This window comes from Rhinichthys klamathensis, unplaced genomic scaffold (genome assembly GCF_029890125.1).
Source record: "Rhinichthys klamathensis goyatoka isolate OS25496 unplaced genomic scaffold, OSU_Roscu_1.1 h1tg000549l_1, whole genome shotgun sequence".
Classification (NCBI taxonomy): domain Eukaryota; kingdom Metazoa; phylum Chordata; class Actinopteri; order Cypriniformes; family Leuciscidae; genus Rhinichthys; species Rhinichthys klamathensis.
This window is the reverse complement of record NW_026607020.1, coordinates 913,535-933,316: the sequence shown is the minus strand read 5'-3', so window position 1 is coordinate 933,316 and position 19,782 is coordinate 913,535. Positions and strand designations below refer to the sequence as shown.

General features: G+C 39.3%; 1 protein-coding gene across 5 annotated transcripts in view; it reads left to right on the top strand.

The window, feature by feature from the left end:
- sh2d3ca (SH2 domain containing 3Ca) overlaps window positions 1-19,389 on the top strand; it is a 54,663-nt gene extending 35,274 nt beyond the window's left edge. For 3 of the 5 annotated variants that reach the window (XM_056238997.1, XM_056239000.1, XM_056238999.1), the window contains 10 exons: window positions 5,823-5,951; window positions 9,523-9,950; window positions 11,909-11,983; window positions 12,287-12,411; window positions 13,725-14,215; window positions 15,348-15,463; window positions 15,682-15,853; window positions 16,020-16,131; window positions 16,890-17,096; window positions 18,346-19,389. In XM_056238997.1, coding sequence (XP_056094972.1) covers window positions 5,823-5,951; window positions 9,523-9,950; window positions 11,909-11,983; window positions 12,287-12,411; window positions 13,725-14,215; window positions 15,348-15,463; window positions 15,682-15,853; window positions 16,020-16,131; window positions 16,890-17,096; window positions 18,346-18,521 — 2,031 coding nt within the window. In that variant the 3' untranslated portion in view covers window positions 18,522-19,389. The remainder of the gene's footprint in view (window positions 1-5,822; window positions 5,952-9,522; window positions 9,951-11,908; window positions 11,984-12,286; window positions 12,412-13,724; window positions 14,216-15,347; window positions 15,464-15,681; window positions 15,854-16,019; window positions 16,132-16,889; window positions 17,097-18,345) is intronic. The other 2 variants (XM_056239001.1, XM_056239002.1) reach the window with 1 other exon arrangement.
- Window positions 19,390-19,782: the final 393 nt, after the last annotated feature.

The following is a 19,782-nucleotide window of genomic DNA, read 5'->3' as shown; positions in this document are numbered from 1 at the left end:
CTATTTACATCTCTAAAATATGGACAACATCAGCTTAGTTTTGTTGTTAATAGAGTCGTATGAGATCTAGTACCTCGTTTGACCTGCATATGTGCTTGTTAAACACCAGAGAGTGTGTGTGGGTGTGTTTGAAAGAGAGATGGACAGACAGAGTGAGATAATCTAAGAAACAGAAATCATTTTAAGATCTAATGTGGTGGGATGTTGGCCAGCAATGACAGAAATGGGGATTTGGTGGAGATTTGGCTAGTGTAAGACAGCAGGGATAGATGAAGGGATACTGCAAAGATGGTTTTCTGGGAGATAAGGGTATGATAGGAGCATTAAGACGGCTTAAGGTGGGATAAAGGGACAACGACACTGCATGGGCAGCAGATGGACAACGTCTTAAAATCGGGCCCCCTGGATCAACTGGAGGGAAAGGTCACAGGACTATGTGTGTTTGACTGTGTCTAAAGAGATGGACAAGGTTCAAAACACATCAAAGTAAAAAAAAAAAAGAAAGAAAATTTGTCATATTTAACATTGTTTACCCAGATATACTCTCAAAGTCTTGAAACCTACTACATACACATGTGTGCTCAAATACCAAGACTTTACATTGAACATCAAATAGCGGCCCAACACAAAATGTCTTTAAACATTAAAACATTAAAATGATTTTGACCATGAATTTCATTGAACCAAAAATATGGACATTTATTGGCCACAGAAGGCATTAAGGCTGTTATTAAGCATAAACCTCTTCTATGGTCAATTAGCTTTTTCAGGTCAACAGCTGTCATGGAGCAACTTGGTGAACAGCATATTAGTAAAAGTTAGGATGACAGATAGTTAAACCCAAAAAATTTCTGTCATTTACGATCACCCTCATGTCATTCCAAACCTGTACGACATATAAGGTGTGGTCACATTTATTCCAATTTAGTGCAAATTTGTGGCCAAAATAGAGTAATTTCAATAGCAAAACACACGATCAGAAATTTCCTGTGAGGGTGAAGGATTTCCCCATCCAGATTTTGGTCATGTGGATTCACGCAAAGCTGCTTGGGTTGAAAGTGACTTCTTCATACATCACTACAATAAACAATTTACTTTTTTATCTGCGAAATTTCACCGAAATTGAAAAAAAATACAGTGATTACCACCTCACCATGACCTCACCCATTTTTGGGTGAACTGTCGTCATGTTTGTAGCTAGCTACCTAAAGAGTAATGCCACATTCGAAGGTACCTCTAGCGCCCCCCTTCCGTACGGAGGTGTGTTACCACCACAGTTACTCAAGAATGCACATTATGTACTAAGGAACCTCTTGCTTGCATTCACATCTACTTTTGTGCTCTACTTTTATGGTCTAAATCATATTCCACGTCAGTGTGGCAGGTGATTTTAACACCAGCTGTCCTGTTATCTCTCAAAGCATTGGGTCATTGCTCAGCTGGGCCGACTGGATTAGCTCTACCCCAGAGAGCAGACTCAATGGCAGGCGCTGACCTGTGAATCTTTATCTGCCATATCTGCGGTTCCTGTCAGCCTAATGGTTTTTTTTGCGTCTATGGCGTTCCTTTCACCCAGAGGGGCAGCTGCACTCAATCACACACGATCTAAGTGATTGCAAAGGTTCTTCTGATTGGTGGAAATAGAATTAGGTGGGTGGGGGTCTGGTTAGATGGAACGCTTTGATTGGTGGAAGAAGAGGATGGGGGTGCTGAGGGAAATTGGTGATGAATCACGGCTGGATGTAATTCATGACAAGCCATGGGGGTCTGAAGATCATCTCAGAATTGGATGGAGTTTGTGCATGAGATTTTCAGTCAAATGTGTCCCACAAGATGGAAAAGGAGGCCAAATTCACAAATCAACTAAAATCTCTGTTTGCTGTTCAGTTTAACTCAAAATAACATGGCCGACAGTGATCCAGAACCCTTGAGGCTCTGATGTCAACCTTGTCTAAAAGGTTTCCAAGCATAAGAATTCATGGTGCATTGTAACACAAATAGAATTATTTTAAAAAAAGATATTGTTTCTAGAGAGTGAGCATCCTATTGTAGATGCCAGATTTAGTTATGAAGGATTGAAGTACAGTTCGCTCGATATATCATTCTATCTTGAGATTTTAGGTCAGAGGTATTCAATTAAAGTTTCAGGAGGTCCAGTCTCCATTTCCCTCTTTGCAAACATGGCTTATATCCCTATTAAATAGAATGAGCAGTGTGCATTATTGTGCATTTCCAAGTTGGCAGCATTAGTACTTTGTAAAAAAAAGAAATAATCAATCCTGAAAAGACAAAGTAGTCTCTCCGAAACTACACAAGGTTAGACGTGAAAGTGTGCATTTGATACCTTAAGTTGTCATTTATAATGGGAAAATACTTCTTTATATACTTCTATGAGAAATGATTTGTGGTCTAGACTGGGGTCTGAATCTGGACCATGGCCTACAACCCATGTTTTCTGGTTTATATGTCCATTGGAAAAGCATATTTAAATGATTGACATCCAGGTTTCCCCCAACATAACACATTTACTGGACTGGACTGCTGGGAAGTATAGATTTTATATCCCAAAAAGTTTACCGTCAGCTCTGTCTCTTTGCATCATGTTCCAGGAAGTATAATTGTTTTGTTTTTCCACAATGCATTGCCCTCTTGCTTTGTAAAATGCTTGAGGTGTGTGTGTGTGGTGCAGGATACACACGATAGGGCGGACTCACACAATAGGAGGTTTCCATGACAACCAGAGCTTCAGTGCTGGGGGGGGGTCAGCATCGGTCCTATAACCCCCTTTCTATCGGTCTTTCTATCTCCTCATATCTTGAAGTTCTTTCTGTCCCTGTGCCTCTGTAGAGGTTACATTGTGTATGTGTGTGTGTGTGCATGTGGTCATGTCATTTCCCCCAGCATGCGCTTCATTAGATTGCCAGAAGTGCTTTCTCTGTGGAAGAAAGAGGGCAGTGAGAAAGACATTTTGGCCCTCCAGGAGCAGCTCTAAGTGGGGCAAGGGGACGTGAAACAGCGCAGGTGTCTCTCTGGAGTCTTCAGACATCAGGGTTTGAAAGCAGAAATCAGCTTGATCTCATTCAATCTCTCTTCAGGCTCTTTAATGAGTGAATCTCTGCAGAAATGGCAATACCTGCATGCTAAAGCTTCTTCAGAACTCCTGTCTCTTCTGATCTCTTCTTTTCGTTTGTCGCAATGATTGCTTTTTCTTTTTCTTGCCTCGTCTCATCTCATATTGTCTCATCTCACCTCACCTCACATCTTCTCATCACATCTCTCCTTTTTTCTTGTTTTGCAGGTGTCATCTCTTCTCGGCTTGTCTCATCTCTTCTTTGGTCTCATCTCACCACAGCTTTCTTTCATTTCTCATCTTGCCATGATATGTCTTGGCCTAATCTTCTCGTCTCATCTCACCTCACCTCTTTTCATCTCTCCTTATGTCACCTCGCATTGCCTCGTCTCTTATCCTCTCATCATCTCACTTCTTCTTTTTATTTCCTGCCTTGCTTGTGGTCTTCTAGCCTTGTTTTGTCTCGCTCTTGTCTCATCATACCTAAATTTGTCTTGTTTTTGCTCATCAAGTTCATTCTCTTTTCATCTTGTCTAATCTTTTCTTGTCTTGGTTCATCTCTTTCTTTTCCATCTGGCCCTTTTCTCATCTAGTCTCTGCTTTTCTCATCTTGTCTCATTTCTTCTTTTCTTTGAATCACGTCTTCCTTTTGTATGTTGCCTTACCTTGTTTTGTCTTGCTTTTATCTTACCTTACTTTGTCTTCTCTTGGCTCATCTCTTTAATCATCTCATGATCTCATCTCACCTCTTCTTTTTATTTCTTTCCTTGCTTTGTGTCTTGCCTTTGCCTTGCTTGCTCTCTTCTCATCTTGTCTCCCCTCACCTCTCCTCTTCTTTTACTTGCCTCATCTTATTTCTTGTCTTTTATCCCTTTTTCTTCTGTTAGTCTCATGTCACCTTTTCATATTCTGTCTTCCCTTGTTTTACCTTGCTCTTGTCTCATCTAACCTCACTTCTTCTCGTCTTGTCTTTTCTGATCTCGTCTCTTCTCATCTTGTCTCATATTCTTTTCTTGTCTCAATTCACCTCTTCTTTTCTAATCTTATCTTTCCCTGTCTTGTCTTGCATTGCTCTTGTCTCACCTCACCTCACTTTGTCTCATCTTGTCTTGTCTTTTCTCATCTCATCTCTTTTTTTTCTCATCTGGTCTCTTCTTTTCTTGATTCACCTCTTCTTTTTTTATTTTGTCTTGCCTTGTTTTTTGTCTTGCTCTTGTCTCATCTCACCTCACTTCTTCTCGTCTAGTCTTTTCTGATCTTGTCCCTTCTCATCTTGTGTCATCTCTCCTTTCTTGTCTCGATTTACTTCATCTTTTTGTATCTTGCCTTGTTTTGTCTCGCACTTGTCTCACCTCACCTCACTTCATCTCATCTCGTCTTTTCTCATCTCATCTCTCTTGTCTCGTCTCTTTTCTCGATTCACCTCTACTTTTGTTTTGTTTTCTTGCCTTGTTTTGTCTCGCTCTTGTCTTATATCACCTCAGTTCGTAGTCTTTTCTCATGTCTCCTCTCATCTTGTCTCATCTCTTCATTTCTTGTCTCGATTCATCTCTTCTTTTTGTATCTTGTCTTGCCTTGCTGCTTTTCTTAGCTCATCTTTTTTTCCTTGCCTTGTCTCATCTTGTCTCACCTAAATATTCTCTCAGAAACACAATATGTGCAAAACTTTATGTAAACAACTGAGCTCATTCCTTAAATAAACACTAATAAAGTTGGAGGAAAGAATTTCAGAAAATTGGAAAAGGGTCTCCTGTGAAAGGCACCTCTCATAAGACAATATGAACTCCTCATATCAGCTTAGTCCTGTTATCACTTGCACACTGGGTTTTCCCTTTGGACCTAAATCGAGAATATATGAGACAGAATATCGTACCTTGTGGCCATCTTCAAGCAGCAAAAGACAATTACAGACGCCTATATGAGATTACAGAGAGCTCTGGTCGGTCCCAGGTGGAAGATTTGGCCCCTGGAGGCAGAGACAAAAGCAATAAGTCCCTACACTTGACCTTGCCTCACTATCTTTATACACTTTACACACACATGCACACACAACTGGTTAAATGACAGTGGGATTGCTGAAATCTAGCATCTTTTCCTGTTCCCGTGTGTAAAAGACAGTCGAAGAGGGAAAGGAAGCAGATGTTTAATCAGTTTACCTCTGATAGAGAGAGGAAGAGACCATTAGAGTGACCCAGGACTACAAAATTGATCCCACATCTCCCATATTCACAGCCTTGCGGAGGCATTTGAGCCCTGTTAGCGCCCTTAGCTTTGTCCGTTGTCTTTTTTATTGACCTCATTACAATGCTGCCCGTGTTTGAATTAGTTTTCCTGTGTCGCAGAGGGTCGAGACCTTCGCCTTGAACTGTCACACACATAGATTACGCTTTATTTCTCTGCTGTCTAAACAGACACACTTGGGACAGTGTTGTTTTTTGGGCGAGACAATGAAGCCTCATCCTGCAGTGTGTTTTTGTATGCTTTTATTTGTTTTCTAGCAGCGGGGTTAGATGTTACATAAATTATAAAGAAGAAATATGTGCAATGAGGCTCTATGTGACTCAAATTACTTTTTAATCTCTCATATGGATTGATATGTCAGTTTGATAAGTGAGGCAATAAACCTTACAATTCTTGTTCAAGAATGTTTTGTTTTTATTTTAAATGATCAATAGTTTGCTTTATTACATGTTTGTGTGTTGATGATGTAGGTCAGTGTGACTTATGTGCTGGTTTTGTGTGTTTTTCGCAGTTCTCCAAGGAGAAGTACCTGCTGGAGTCGCCCCCGGAGAAGCTCAGGAAGGAGCTGGAGGAGGAACTCAAACTCAGTAGCAGTGACATGAGGAGCCACGGCTGGTACCATGGCCATATTCCACGAGAGGTGGGTCAAGTTTTGCTTTGCTATGGTACAATGTTCACTTTCTCAAGCGGACAGAATTTTGACTAAACGGCATAAGGTCTGGTCCACTTTGCAACCTATTCTAGCCTAGTACCTCCCACTTAAAGGGTTAGTTCACCCAAAAATGAAAATTCTGTCATTAAATACTCACCCTTATGTCGTTCCAAACCCGTGGACTATTTTAACAATGTTTTTACTACCTTTCTGGGCCTTGAAAGTTGCCATGACGTTGCTTTCAAGGGAGGGACAGAAAGCTCTCAGATTTCATCAAAAATATCTTTATTTGTGTGAACAAAGGTCTTACGGGTTTGTAACGACATGAGGGGAGTAATTACTGACAGAATATTCATTTTTGGGTGAACTAACCCTTTAAGGGCCTTGCACACTGAGTCCGAACTTCTCGTCCGAACTTTTCGCACGTTAAAAAATAAATACGACCTCACGTCGTGTCAATCACGTTTACAATCTTCCTCCGAAACTTTGGTCCGTCATAAATAAATTCGGATTGGGTTTCGATTTTATGCGTTTTTCGCATTCGTAGCAAGCATTTTGAGAGGTGTTTTGAGAGGAGACCTTTAGACAGAAATAGACTGCCTAACTGACGTGTAAACCGACCAATCACAGTTCATGGAATCGGAAATCACGGAAATCGATTATACTACAATAATGGACCAAAAAATAACTGAACAAAACTTAAAGGAATAGTTCACCCAAAAATGAGAATTATTCCATTATAATTTACTCACCCTCAAGGCATCCTAGATGTATGTGACTTTCTTCTTTCAGCATAAATCGGAGTTGAATTAAATAATACCCTGGCCTCTAGGGGGTTAATAAATGCCTTCTGAAGTAAAGCTATGGGTTGAAGAAAAAAAACATGTTTAAAACTTTATAAACTATAATCACTGGCTTCCGATCGGGTCAGAGGACACTCTTCCGCCGGAACTCGACTCTCTCGTGAACGTGGAAGCCAGTGATTATCGTTTATAAAGTTTTAAATATGGATATTTTTCTTACAAAAACCCATTGCTTCCCTTCAGAAGGTCTTAATTAACCCCCTGGAGTCGTATTGATTACTTTTAAGATGGATGGATGCGCAAAAACTCTGGCACTATTCACTTCCATTCTAAAGAGCCAGGATATTTTTAATATAACTCTGATTGTGCTGAAAGAAGAAAGTCATATACACCTAGGATGGCGTGAGAGTGAGTATGGGTTAATTTTCATTTTTGGGTGAACTAACCCTTTAAATAGACACTTCTGCTCTAGTTTTTTTTTTTTTTTGACACTAAGAACTTCAAACAAAACTCAGAATAACTTTAAAGATTTAATAGCACTAATCTGGCAAATACAGGGATTTATTCCATCCTTAGAATGCATGTTGCATCATCACTATACCTTTTCTTAGGCAGACCATTGAAAGTTAAAAGTTGTCCTTGAAAGTTGTGTACAGCTAGCCAATCAGATTTGAACTGCTGATTTCAGTCAGTGTTTGTGTGCAATATGCATCACATGTTCCGTGAAAGGACTGTGGGCAGTCTATGGCTATGCTTCCCAAAATCCCAATCTGTTCTTGGAGCAATGTTTTGAAAGTGCCAGTGTTTACACTCTTCGGGGAAGCCGCCTACAAATGACTTATAGTTGTCTCTGCATGTTAAGCTGGAATGGAAGACAGTATTTAAACTTCAAAAAGATTACACACTTCAACTTTGACAACAATGGACGTCAATGGGAAGTCCACACCATGATATTAAAACCAGTGTGCAACTGTGCATGCAACTGGAGAAGTTGGTAAATTAGAACTTTTGTTAGCCTTTTTAGAGTGTTTTCTGTGTGCCTTTTATATATTTGTTTGTATATTTTATATTTGCTTGTTTTGTGCATGTTTATTTGGGGTTTTCAGTTGGTGTGTGTGTGTGTGTAAGTATGTTTGTGTCCTTTTTTGCACCATAGAGGCGAAAAACTGCAGCCCACACTGAGTCTACTATGAGAGCAGCCATCTGGGCATTAGCATAATGTATTCCTGCTCAAGCTGGAGTAAAGACAAACTCCAGCCCTCTCTATTAAAACTATAGCTAGTCACCATGGCGATACGCCCCCATGCTGCACTTCTGACCTCACCAATGTACTGTTGCGCCATCTGCTGGAGCAGAGGCATGCATCACATTAAGACTCTGTGTTATTTCATCAACTTTCTCTTAAAATGTGCTTGTGTAAAATATACAAGTTATTTCTGTTGATTCAGTTGCCAACAGCGTGTAGTAAAAAATATGTTACCACAAAAAAAAAAAAAAAAAAAAAAAAAAATGCTGTTGATTACCATAGAAATTATTTTTTTTTTTTTTTTTTTTTTTTTTTTTGTGTTAATTTAAAATAAAAATTGCTACATTTTCACTGGAATTTTCTGGGAGAAATTCCAACCATCAATCCATCCATCCATTCATTCATTCATTGAACATTTCCAGAATGTCCAACAGTCCAACAGTCTGTCATCTCATTTGGGATTCAAGAGAAAATTTGGAATTCAAAAACAAATTTAGTAAATATTAAAAAAAATAGGATTCTAATCATTTAAAACAAGGAAACTTGCTGTAAACTCACAAATAAATATATATTATAAATTTGGTAGTCTCAGACCTAGCAGTTATCTTAAAGGGATACTCCACTTTTTTTGGAAATAGGCTCATTTTACAACTCCCCCAGAGTTAAATTGTTGAGTTTTTACCGTTTTTGAATCCATTCAGCCGATCTCCGGTTCTGGCGGTACCACTTTTAGCATAGCTTAGCATACATCATTGGAGTGGACAAGACCATTAGCATTTCTCAAAAAAAAATGACCAAAGAGTTTTTATATTTTTCCTATTTAAAACTCTACTCTTCTGTAGTTACATCGTGCACTAAGACCGACGGAAAATGAAAAGTTGCGATTTTCTAGGCTGGTATGGCTAGGAACTATACTCTCATTCCTGCGTAATAATCAAGAAACTTCAATGCCGTACCATGAGAGCAGCAGGCGTAATGATATGACGCAGCGCCTGAAAATAGGCCACCTTCCGTCAACACAACGGAACTATTTTCAGGCGCTGCGTCATATCATTACGCCTGCTGCTCTCATGGTACGGCATTGAAGTTTCTTGATTATTACGCAGGAATGAGAGTATAGTTCCTAGCCATACCAGCCTAGAAAATCGCAACTTTACATTTTCCGTCGGTCTTAGTGCACGATGTAACTACAGAAGAGTCAAGTTTTAAATAGGAAAAATATCGAAACTCTTTGGTCATTTTTCTTTAGAAATGCTAATGGTCTTGTCCACTTCAATGATGTATGCTAAGCTATGCTAAAAGTGGTACCGCCAGAACCGGAGATCGGCTGAATGGATTCAAAAACGGTAAAACTCAACAGTTTAACTCTGGGGGAGTTGTAAAATGAGCCTATTTCCAAAAAAAGTGGAGTATCCCTCTGATATTTTGAGCTGTGGTGCTCATGTGGGAAATGTGGGTTTGAGTCCAGCTCTTCTATTAATAAACCCTCTTGTTTTATTTGTATCAACAGGCTTCAGAAACGTTGGTTCTACGAAGCGGCGACTTCCTCGTACGGGACTCCCTGTCGACCGTGGGCGACTATGTGCTCACGTGTCGCTGGCAACAGGAAGTGATCCACTGTCGGATCAGTAAAGTCCTGGTCAAAAGCGGACAAACCAAAATCCAGTACATGCTGGAGCATGAGAGCTTCGACTCTGTCCCCACACTGGTCAGGCACCATGCTGGCACGGGTCGCCCCGTGTGCCCGCGCACCGGAGCCCAACTGCTGTGTCCGGTCAACCGAACGCTGCCGCTGAGGTACCTGGAGGCGACGTTTGCTTTAGCTGGTGGAAGACCAGGATCTGCACATTCACCATCGGCCCAGAGGGGGGCGCACATCAAGAGGCGCAGTGTTACTATGACCGATGGACTGACCACAGAGAAGATCATTCCTCACAGGTAGACCTTCACCATCATCGTCTTCACAACTAGTATGTGGCTAACTCATAGTGCCTGTTTTTTTGTTTTGTTTTGTTTTGGACCATATTAATTTAGCGTTTTTAGTGACCACCAGGAGTTAAATTGTTTCAGAGTACCAAAATAACATTGTTTTGTTTTGTTTTGTTTTGTTTTGTTTTGTTTTATTTTGGACCATATTCATTTAGTGTTTTTAGGGACCACCAGGAGTTAAATTGTTTCAGAGTACCAAAATAACATTTGTTTTGTTTTGTTTTGTTTTGTTTTGTTTTGTTTTGGACCATTCATTTAGTGTTTTTAGGGACCACCAGGAGTTAAATTGTTTCAGAGTACCAAAATAAAATTGTTTTGTTTTGTTTTGTTTTGTTTTGTTTTGTTTTGTTTTGTTTTGGACCATATTCATTTAGTGTTTTTAGGGACCACCAGGAGTTAAATTGTTTCAGAGTACCAAAATAACATTTGTTTTGTTTTGTTTTGTTTTGTTTTGTTTTGTTTTGTTTTGTTTTGTTTTGTTTTGTTTTGGACCATTCATTTAGTGTTTTTAGGGACCACCAGGAGTTAAATTGTTTCAGAGTACCAAAATAACATTTGTTTTGTTTTGTTTTGTTTTGTTTTGTTTTGTTTTGTTTTGTTTTGTTTTGTTTTGTTTTGTTTTGGACCATTCATTTAGTGTTTTTAGGGACCACCAGGAGTTAAATTGTTTCAGAGTACCAAAATAACATTTGTTTTGTTTTGTTTTGTTTTGTTTTGTTTTGTTTTGTTTTGTTTTGGACTATTCATTTAGTGTTTTTAGGGACCACCAGGAGTTAAATTGTTTCAGAGTACCAAAATAACATTTGTTTTGTTTTGTTTTGTTTTGTTTTGTTTTGTTTTGTTTTGTTTTGTTTTGTTTTGTTTTGGACCATTCATTTAGTGTTTTTAGGGACCACCAGGAGTTAAATTGTTTCAGAGTACCAAAATAACATTTGTTTTGTTTTGTTTTGTTTTGTTTTGTTTTGTTTTGTTTTGTTTTGTTTTGTTTTGTTTTGTTTTGGACCATTCATTTAGTGTTTTTAGGGACCACCAGGAGTTAAATTGTTTCAGAGTACCAAAATAACATTTGTTTTGTTTTGTTTTGTTTTGTTTTGTTTTGTTTTGGACCATTCATTTAGTGTTTTTAGGGACCACCAGGAGTTAAATTGTTTCAGAGTACCAAAATAACATTGTTTTGTTTTGTTTTGTTTTGTTTTGTTTTGTTTTGGACCATATTCATTTAGTGTTTTTAGGGACCACCAGGAGTTAGATTGTTTCAGAGTACCAAAATAACATTTGTTTTGTTTTGTTTTGTTTTGTTTTGTTTTGTTTTGGACCATTCATTTAGTGTTTTTAGGGACCACCAGGAGTTAAATTGTTTCAGAGTACCAAAATAACATTGTTTTGTTTTGTTTTGTTTTGTTTTGGACCATATTCATTTAGTGTTTTTAGGGACCACCAGGAGTTAAATTGTTTCAGAGTACCAAAATAAAAAAATTGTGTTTTGTTTTGTGTATATATATATATATATATATATATATATATATATATACAGTATGTGGACATGTTCCATGTTCCATGTTTCAACCCAGGATATTTGTATATTTATATTTGTCGACAATAGTCGCGGAAACACTGCGCCACTCTGCAGATTCTGGACAGTCGGAGTTGACAGAAATCACAGAGAATCACGCAGTGTATGATAGGCACAAGGTTTTTCCCAAAATTATCTCTAAAATTCCCATTGAAGTTTGTGCTTCATAAGCCTAGTTTCCTAATCTTGAATATTTAGTTACATTCTTGGCGTTCAGGTATCTCAGGTCTGAGATCAGGCATATTGGTGTGTGCCCAGTGTTTTAATGGGCCATATACACATGTGCCATAGATGCAGGAGTGATATGCTCATGTAGGATGTCTTGTATTATCAGTGCCGCCCAGTCTGCAGAGCCAGATGAGCCTCAGACAGTCGAGCCAGAGGTGAAACCAGCGGAGGGCAGCAGCTGGTGTGTGTGTATGTTTATGTGTGTGTTCACAGCTGGCACAGACCCCCCCCAGCCCCCCCTCCCTCCCATTCACTCCTCCTCACTCAGTTTTCCAAACAGATGTGGCCACATGGAAACCCTTCACTTGCTTCTGTGCATGCCATCTCTAGTATCACAATAGCACTGAATGTGTGTAGTTTAGTAGGCTTGTAGCTGTGGTATGTGGTTTACCAAAATTAGATGCCAAAAATGCTATATATACCTAAACCTGGATTGTTTTGACTGAAGGGGTGAGGAATTTAAAAGCATGTTTGTCCTTTCCAGCCCCTCTACGGTGCACCATAAGGATGCGATGAGGAACTGTGCCATGAGCATGGATCAGATCCAAGAGTACCGCTGCCCGCTGTCCCCTGTGGGGGAAACCCCTCTGTCCCCTGCCTACAGCTCCAGTGAGTACACACAGTCCATGCACGGGCCTGAAGATTTCATCACGCTGATACTGTGTACAAACTGCTAAATTCTACCTGGTTTAACCTATAAAAAAATGTTTTGTTGGTATAAATTAATGTACATAGGTTGGTCCAGTGATGTTAAATAATATTTTTGAGTTTTATAAAAAACACTTAATTTAGAAGTTAACTTTTTGTGTGTGTGTAGCACTGTTTAAAGTGCCCATAATATGCGCATTTATGCATTTATAATTTAATTTAATATATGCTAGAATACATGTAATTGATTTCAAGTTAAAAAAACACACATTATTTGATAATCATCTTTTTATGCTTCTTTTCATTCTCTGCCTGAAACACTCTTTTTTTAGTTCCTGTCTTCAAATCCCGCTTTTCTTAAAAACCCAGTCTGCTCTGATTGGTCAGCTAACTCAAGTCTGTTGTGACTGGTGTGGTAGAACATTAACTACGTCCTATAATATTTATACTCTTGCGCGTCTTCACGTCGATGTCTGCCGAGTCTAACCCTATATCCTAGCGCGTCTACTCGTCGACATAATTTCATTACATAAAAAACTTGATTGGTTCTTCATAGACAAGCCCTCTTGTTACCAGGTAACCAAAAGGTTTCAATGTTACACATTTGTAGTGTTTCATTTTACACTCACACAACCAAAGTCACAAGTTTTCACTAGTTTCAAACACTACATTTTGTTCAAATGTTGCCTAAAAGGGAAGTAAGGTAAGAGTTAGTCGTAATATTAGACCCAAAGGGGGAAGTCAGGTAAAAGTTTATCATAAGGTTAGATAATCTAAAGGTCAGATTTTTAGAGTCAGAAACATGACCCACCACACTGGTCAACCGCTTAGAGAATGTGTGGGATATGTAACACTCCTTACCATAATCTTACCATAATTATCAACAGCTGTAATCATCTATCTATTGTAACTATGGGATTGATATTAAAAGTCCATACAATGTTTTTTTGCCCTCAAAGCGAAAAGAAAAAAAAAGTGTCTTCTTGTCATCGCAAAATCACCCAAATGTTCTTTGAGGCCTGACTAAAGCAGCTGGTCATCGGGCATCATGCAAATGTATAACACGCTGATGTTGCTAAGTCACAGAAATAATGGCAGGAATAATATTACGAACCTTTTAGATCGTAATATAAATACTGACATAAGCTGATTGTAGTAGTTTACATGCACAGATCGTAATGCACAGCTATGTTACAGGGCAGGTTAAATAAAAACAGCACAATAGGTCCCTTTCAGGGTTAGTTCACCCAGTGCTGTTTTATTTGTCTCTCCAGTTTCCCGCCACAGGCATGGCTCAGGTGGGCGTGTCCTCGCCGTGATCCCGCCCTCTCCAGTGATGCGGCGCTCCAGCGATCCTCATCTCTCGCCGTCCTCCTCCAATAACAACCTCCCCTGCTCGGACACGCCCCCTAGCACATACTCCACGCCTGCCCACGGGTACTCATCCGAGAGTTCGGAGCAGGGCGGCAGCTACTGCGAGCTGAGACCCGGACAAGCCCCCACTCCTCCCTGCAAGAGCTACGTGGAGAGGCTGAGGGTGGAGGAGGGCCAAACCCCGGGCCCTGGAGCCCCAGATGGGGTGGAGGGCTTCATGCTCCCCCTGGTGGAGACCAGCTCCTCCTTCATGCCGGGGAAATACCAGTCCACTCTTCTGCCAGCTGAGAATAAACCTCTGGAGATGAGTGTGTTGAAGAGGGTGAAGGAGCTGCTGGCGGAGGTGGATCCCAAAACAGCCGCCAAGCACATCACCATGGCCGACTGCATGGTAAAACACACAAATAAATCGACACTCCTTATACATTAAAATGTTTTTTATTTACATTTTTATAATTGAGTAGTTTCTTTTCTTTTTTTTTAAAAACATTTCTTGCTTAGAATCTTTGTTTTATCAAATTTCTGGGGAAATGCTTCAGTTGCTTTGTTCACAAAAGTATAACTTGGTTAAAAATGCATACCCGTTATTATTTTTTGTGACTTCTTTTTTATTATATTTTTAAATGTATAACTATATTCAACAATGCCCAAGATTTGCCCAGGATCAAGAGTTGAAAAGGAAGACATTACCAAAAAATAAAAATAACAAACAAAAATGAGAACAAAGTACAGCTGACCGTTTTAAAAGATCAAATAGAGTGACAATAAGGTCTGACCAAGATTGTATTGTTCTTCCATGCACTCTAAAAGTGCAATATCCATTAGATATGACATCCAAGGAGATGTAACTTTTGTTTAATTCAAACTTTTATGTTAGATGCGATTAATCACGATTAATCGATTTGACAGCACTAATATAAAAGTTTTTATATAATAATACTTTAGTTATAATAATAATAAGTTTAATGATATAGAATTGTAATGTATTTGAATTGAATCAGTCAGTGAAGCTGTACATGTAGAGAAATAATAAGCAGATCACTTTTTTCAGGTCCGGTCACATGATCCTATGGACCAGGCTCTGGTTTCAACTTAATGCACATTTGTATCTCTGTTTTGACATGGTTAGCACCCTTAACCACATAACTTACTTATTGACACTTGATTAATACTGCAAATTGTTGTTTATTATCAAATAAATCATTTTTCACAAGTATTATTTTGAGGGCCAAGTTCCCTTTACACATTAATTTTCCAAACGCAACATTACGTGAGGCACATCTGATAAAGTCTGGACCGCGACCCGAACCTTTCATCCGCTTGTGCTCTCGGTGCTGCCTGCCATTAACATCTAAACCTTCAGGGTTAATAAACTCTTTCCACACCGCTGTGTACCACATTCATCAAGCGACGAGTTCGCGGCTAATTAAATGTCTTCGGTTCTCTGACTGTGAATATATTAGGATGGAAATAAAGGGGTGGGGTTGAATATATTGCTCTCGTAACTGTGTGTCCATCGGCAGGTTGCTAGGATACTGGGCGTTACCAAGGAGATGCAGAGGATGATGGGAGTGAGCTCAGGCCTGGAGTTGCTGACTCTTCCTCATGGACACCAGCTGAGACTGGATCTGCTGGAGAGGTTAGGAAACACACACACACACATTTACATACACATGCCATAGACTTCAGTTGATCAGGAATAGCACAGAGATCGGTAATCAGTTATTTTAAATTGAAATGATATTTCGCTGATTAACTGTATTTGTATTAAATAAATGCAGCCTTGGTGATTCTCGTAGCGCTGCAGCTGAACTGTATCAGTGTTAGGAGTGATCAGCTGTATCTCTTGCTCTCTAGGTTTTACACCATGTCTATAATGATGGCGGTGGACTTGTTGGGCTGTACGGGCAGCACAGAGGAGAGAGCCGCGCTCCTGCATAAAACCATCCAGCTGGCGGCTGAACTCAAGAGCAACATGGGCAACATGTACGGGTTCGCTGCGGTCATGAGAGCCCTGGAGCTGCCGCAGGTCAGAACACACACACCTGTCCTCAGAAACTCGACTCTAGTCACACTTCGGCACGTTGAATCGGCGTCGGGCCGTCGGTACAGTTTAGCAATGGAGTCAGTGCAGGAGAATAAAAGTGAAAGTGATGAAAGCGGATCTAATTGTCCGTTCTCTGCTGGTTGTTTAGATCTCACGGCTGGAGCAGACGTGGATAACCCTGAGACAGAGACACACAGAAGGGGCCATCCTCTATGAGAAGAAGCTCAAGCCGTTCCTCAAGGCCATGAATGATGGGAAAGGTAAAGCAGAGCGTCACTCCTTTCACAACGACAAAATAATGTTAATATCCTTTTTTTTATTAGCGATTAGTAATGATATTAGTCAACTGAGACCAGTATTAAATAATAAAAAATAAAAAAAAAGAATTACATTGATAATATAGCGTGTTATTCTTAATATTAATGGAATTAATATTCATATTAATGTAATCATAATATAATTTTTTATTTATTTATAAACTTTACTGAATTTAAATTCATGTTTAGATTTATTTGAAATATTTTATCAAATAAATCAAATTAATAACAAATTAAATGTGATGGATGTATTTTATTTAATATCCTCACCTCGGGTCATTTTGACCCGAAATTCATTTTCTTTCAATTTTGTGTTCATCGGAGTGGTGCAAGACCTTGTCAGTTTTGTCACACTTGAAATTGGAATGCGCACTAACACACACACACATGCACACACACACAAATGAAGGGATGAGACTATAGACCATCCCCAGTGCAGAACACACTCACAGACACACTCATACACCTAGAAATCCCATGTAATGTTTTTTTATTTTTATTTTTAAAAACTCAATCAGTGAAAATGCAGACCACACACAGATATGAAGTGGTTAGATTTGAACACATTTACAACACTGAACAACCCCCCGCAGTTTCAACATGAACCCCTAGAGGCTCTCAAACCCCACTTTGAAATCCCTGACGTAATGAGTGAGGGTTTCTATATTTGATTATAATGAATGATTGTGTGTCTGTTTCAGAGAGCTGTGTCCTCTCCAACACCTCTTTCCCTCACGTGGTGCCGGTGTTGTCCCTGCTGGAGCGCGGTGTGGCGGCCGGGGAGGCGCTGGAGTCGTGGGAGAGCGTGGAGTCTGGTGTGGACGTGGTCATGAGTCACCTGGAGGCGGCGCGCACCATCGCTCACCACGGGGGACTGTACCGCACCAACACTGAGAGCAAACTACAGGGTAAACTCCTCACCCGTGCCTAGACTACACTCTGACTGCATTACAACAGACCAGGAGAGCTGGGATCCAGAAGCAGAAATATTTGGTGCACATGTTTAGTGTTTTTTTGCCATTTGTTTATATATATATACACTACCAGTCAAAAGTTTTGCATCGGTACGATTTTTTATGTTTTTAAAAGAAGTCTCTTCTGCTCACCAAGGCTGCATTTATTTGATTAAAAATACAACAACAAAAAACAGTAATATTGTTAAATATTATGACAATTTAAATTAACTGTTTTCTATTTAAATATATGTTAAAATGTAATTTATTCCTGTGATCAAAGTTGAATTTTCAGCATCATTACTCCAGTCTTCAGTGTCACATGATCCTTCAGAAATCATTCTAATACTGTATGTGGATTTGATGCTCCAAAACCATTCATTATTATTATCAATGTTGAAAACACTTTTTATTTTTTAACAAAATTGTGTAAAATTTTTCTTCAGGATTCTTTGATGAATAGAAAGTTCAAAAGAACAGCATTTATTAGAAATAGAAATGTGATCAATTGAATTAGTCCTTGATGAATAAAAGTATTGATTTTTTTTATTTCTTTCCCCCAAAAAATAAAATAGAAAATTATTACTGACCCCAAACCTTTTGAACAGTAGTGTTTAATGTTACAAAAGCTTTCTATTTCATTTCACATAGAAAACAACTGTTTTAAATTGTAATAATATGTCACAATATTAATGTGGGTTTTTTTTGTTGTTGTTGTTGTTGTTTTTTAATCAAATAAATGCAGCCTTGGTGAGCAGAAGAGACTTATTTTAAAAACATTAAAAATCTTGCCATGTGTGTGTGTGTGTGTGTGTGTGTGTGTGTGTTGTGCCTGACTCTTGCATTGTCAATACAAGACCAAAAACGTATGCACCTCTTGATGGAAATAAATGTTGTGATGTTATTTCCATCAAGAGGTTCATACATTTTTGATCAAGATCTTGTATTGACAATGCAAGAATCAATCCTGGAATATGGCCATGATGCGTCTTCCTATTATATGGTTGTTTAAGAAATGAAAAGCTGCACACTTAGGGTTAGAAGAACTGTTGCCAAACATATAACATGCTATATATGTGTCACATATTGTGATTTGGATTGCTGTGCACTAGCAGATAGTATTGTTTTCATTTTGTTTATGTGGTGGTCACATTCTCTCTCTCTCTCTCTCTCTCTCTCTCTCTCTCTCTCTCTCTCCTCACAGATTTCCAGGAGCGGAAGGAGGTTCTGGAAATCTTCTGTACAGAGTTTCAGATGAGGCTTTTATGGGGCAGTCGTGGCTCGGAAGGAAGTCAGGCCGAGCGCTATGAGAAGTTTGACAAGGTCCTCACCGCTCTGTCCCACAAGCTAGAACCTCCTGTACGACACAGTGAATTATAGCACCCCCACCCCCACAAAATGGTATGTTCCCTGACCCATCTGCCACTCCTACTCCTGGATCGGACCATTATGCTTTTCTTTTTTTTGGGGGGGGGGGGCCTTACAGGCAGCGATGGAGAACATGACAATGAGGGACTCATGCAAAACAATGCACAAAAGGGGACAGGCTTTATGCGAGCATGATAGCGCCCCCTAAAGAACACAACGTGAACTACACGGCAAGGGAATGAAATAAAAATCTAAAGCCAAAATCTCTTCTTCAGTGACGGTGACCAAGGGCACTTCCTTTTCAAAAAGAGAGAATGTGATGAAGTTGACTTTAACCCAAATGGGTCTGAATCCTGTTTCATGTGAATCCACGATTTTGTTCCCATCAGCTTCGAAGAGCAAAGATGTCTTGCAGAGGTGACGCGTCTCCGTACCGGAGATGAGACTGCACTGACGTTACATAGTCACCATTTATTGCTGGAATAGACTGAACACTCACTCACTTGTCACATGTCTGAATGTAAGTTGCCAAATCATTCATTCAAACGGATATCTGCTGGATAAAGAGTCTTATTTTTGACTTTTTTTCGGTACTGTCATGACTTTATTGGTCGAAATGGAGTTGACAGTTACTGTGAGGAATTGGGCCTTCATTTTTGAGTGTCTAACAGATGCTCACATTCACACTCTCCAAGTTTATTTTTGTCTAAAGGGGTCATATCAAAGTTTCCTTTGTGTTTGGAATAGGGTTCATTTTGTAACTTTCAGAACATAAAACTCCAGTGCAAAGAGAGCATTTATTGAAACTAAATAGCAAAATTGGGTACTGACTCCTGAAGTTCATTAGCATAAGACCGCCCACTTTACACATCAACATTACAAATTGGGTGTGCAATCAGACTTTACTCCTAGACATCAGAAGAACTAATAATAGGAGTAAAACTGTGAAAGTGGTCGAATCCACCACATATTGAACTGTTTTTAGGTTGTGTGTAGCACCTACAGCTCTGCAGATCCTTCAGAAGGATCCTAATGTTGGAACTGGATCATTTCCAGTGTAAACTGGTCTATGAAACCGTTACATGGGGCGGAAATAACTATATTAGCAAACTCACGGCTCTCGTGTTTCCCATTTCAAATATGAAGAAGGACATTTGCATAAAGTCTTAAAGGCACAGCAGCAAAAAAACAGCCTGTTTAATTATCAACCAAAAAGAGAGAGGAAATGCTCATGAAAGACTAAATTATGAATGGACATCAGGAAAATTTTAAA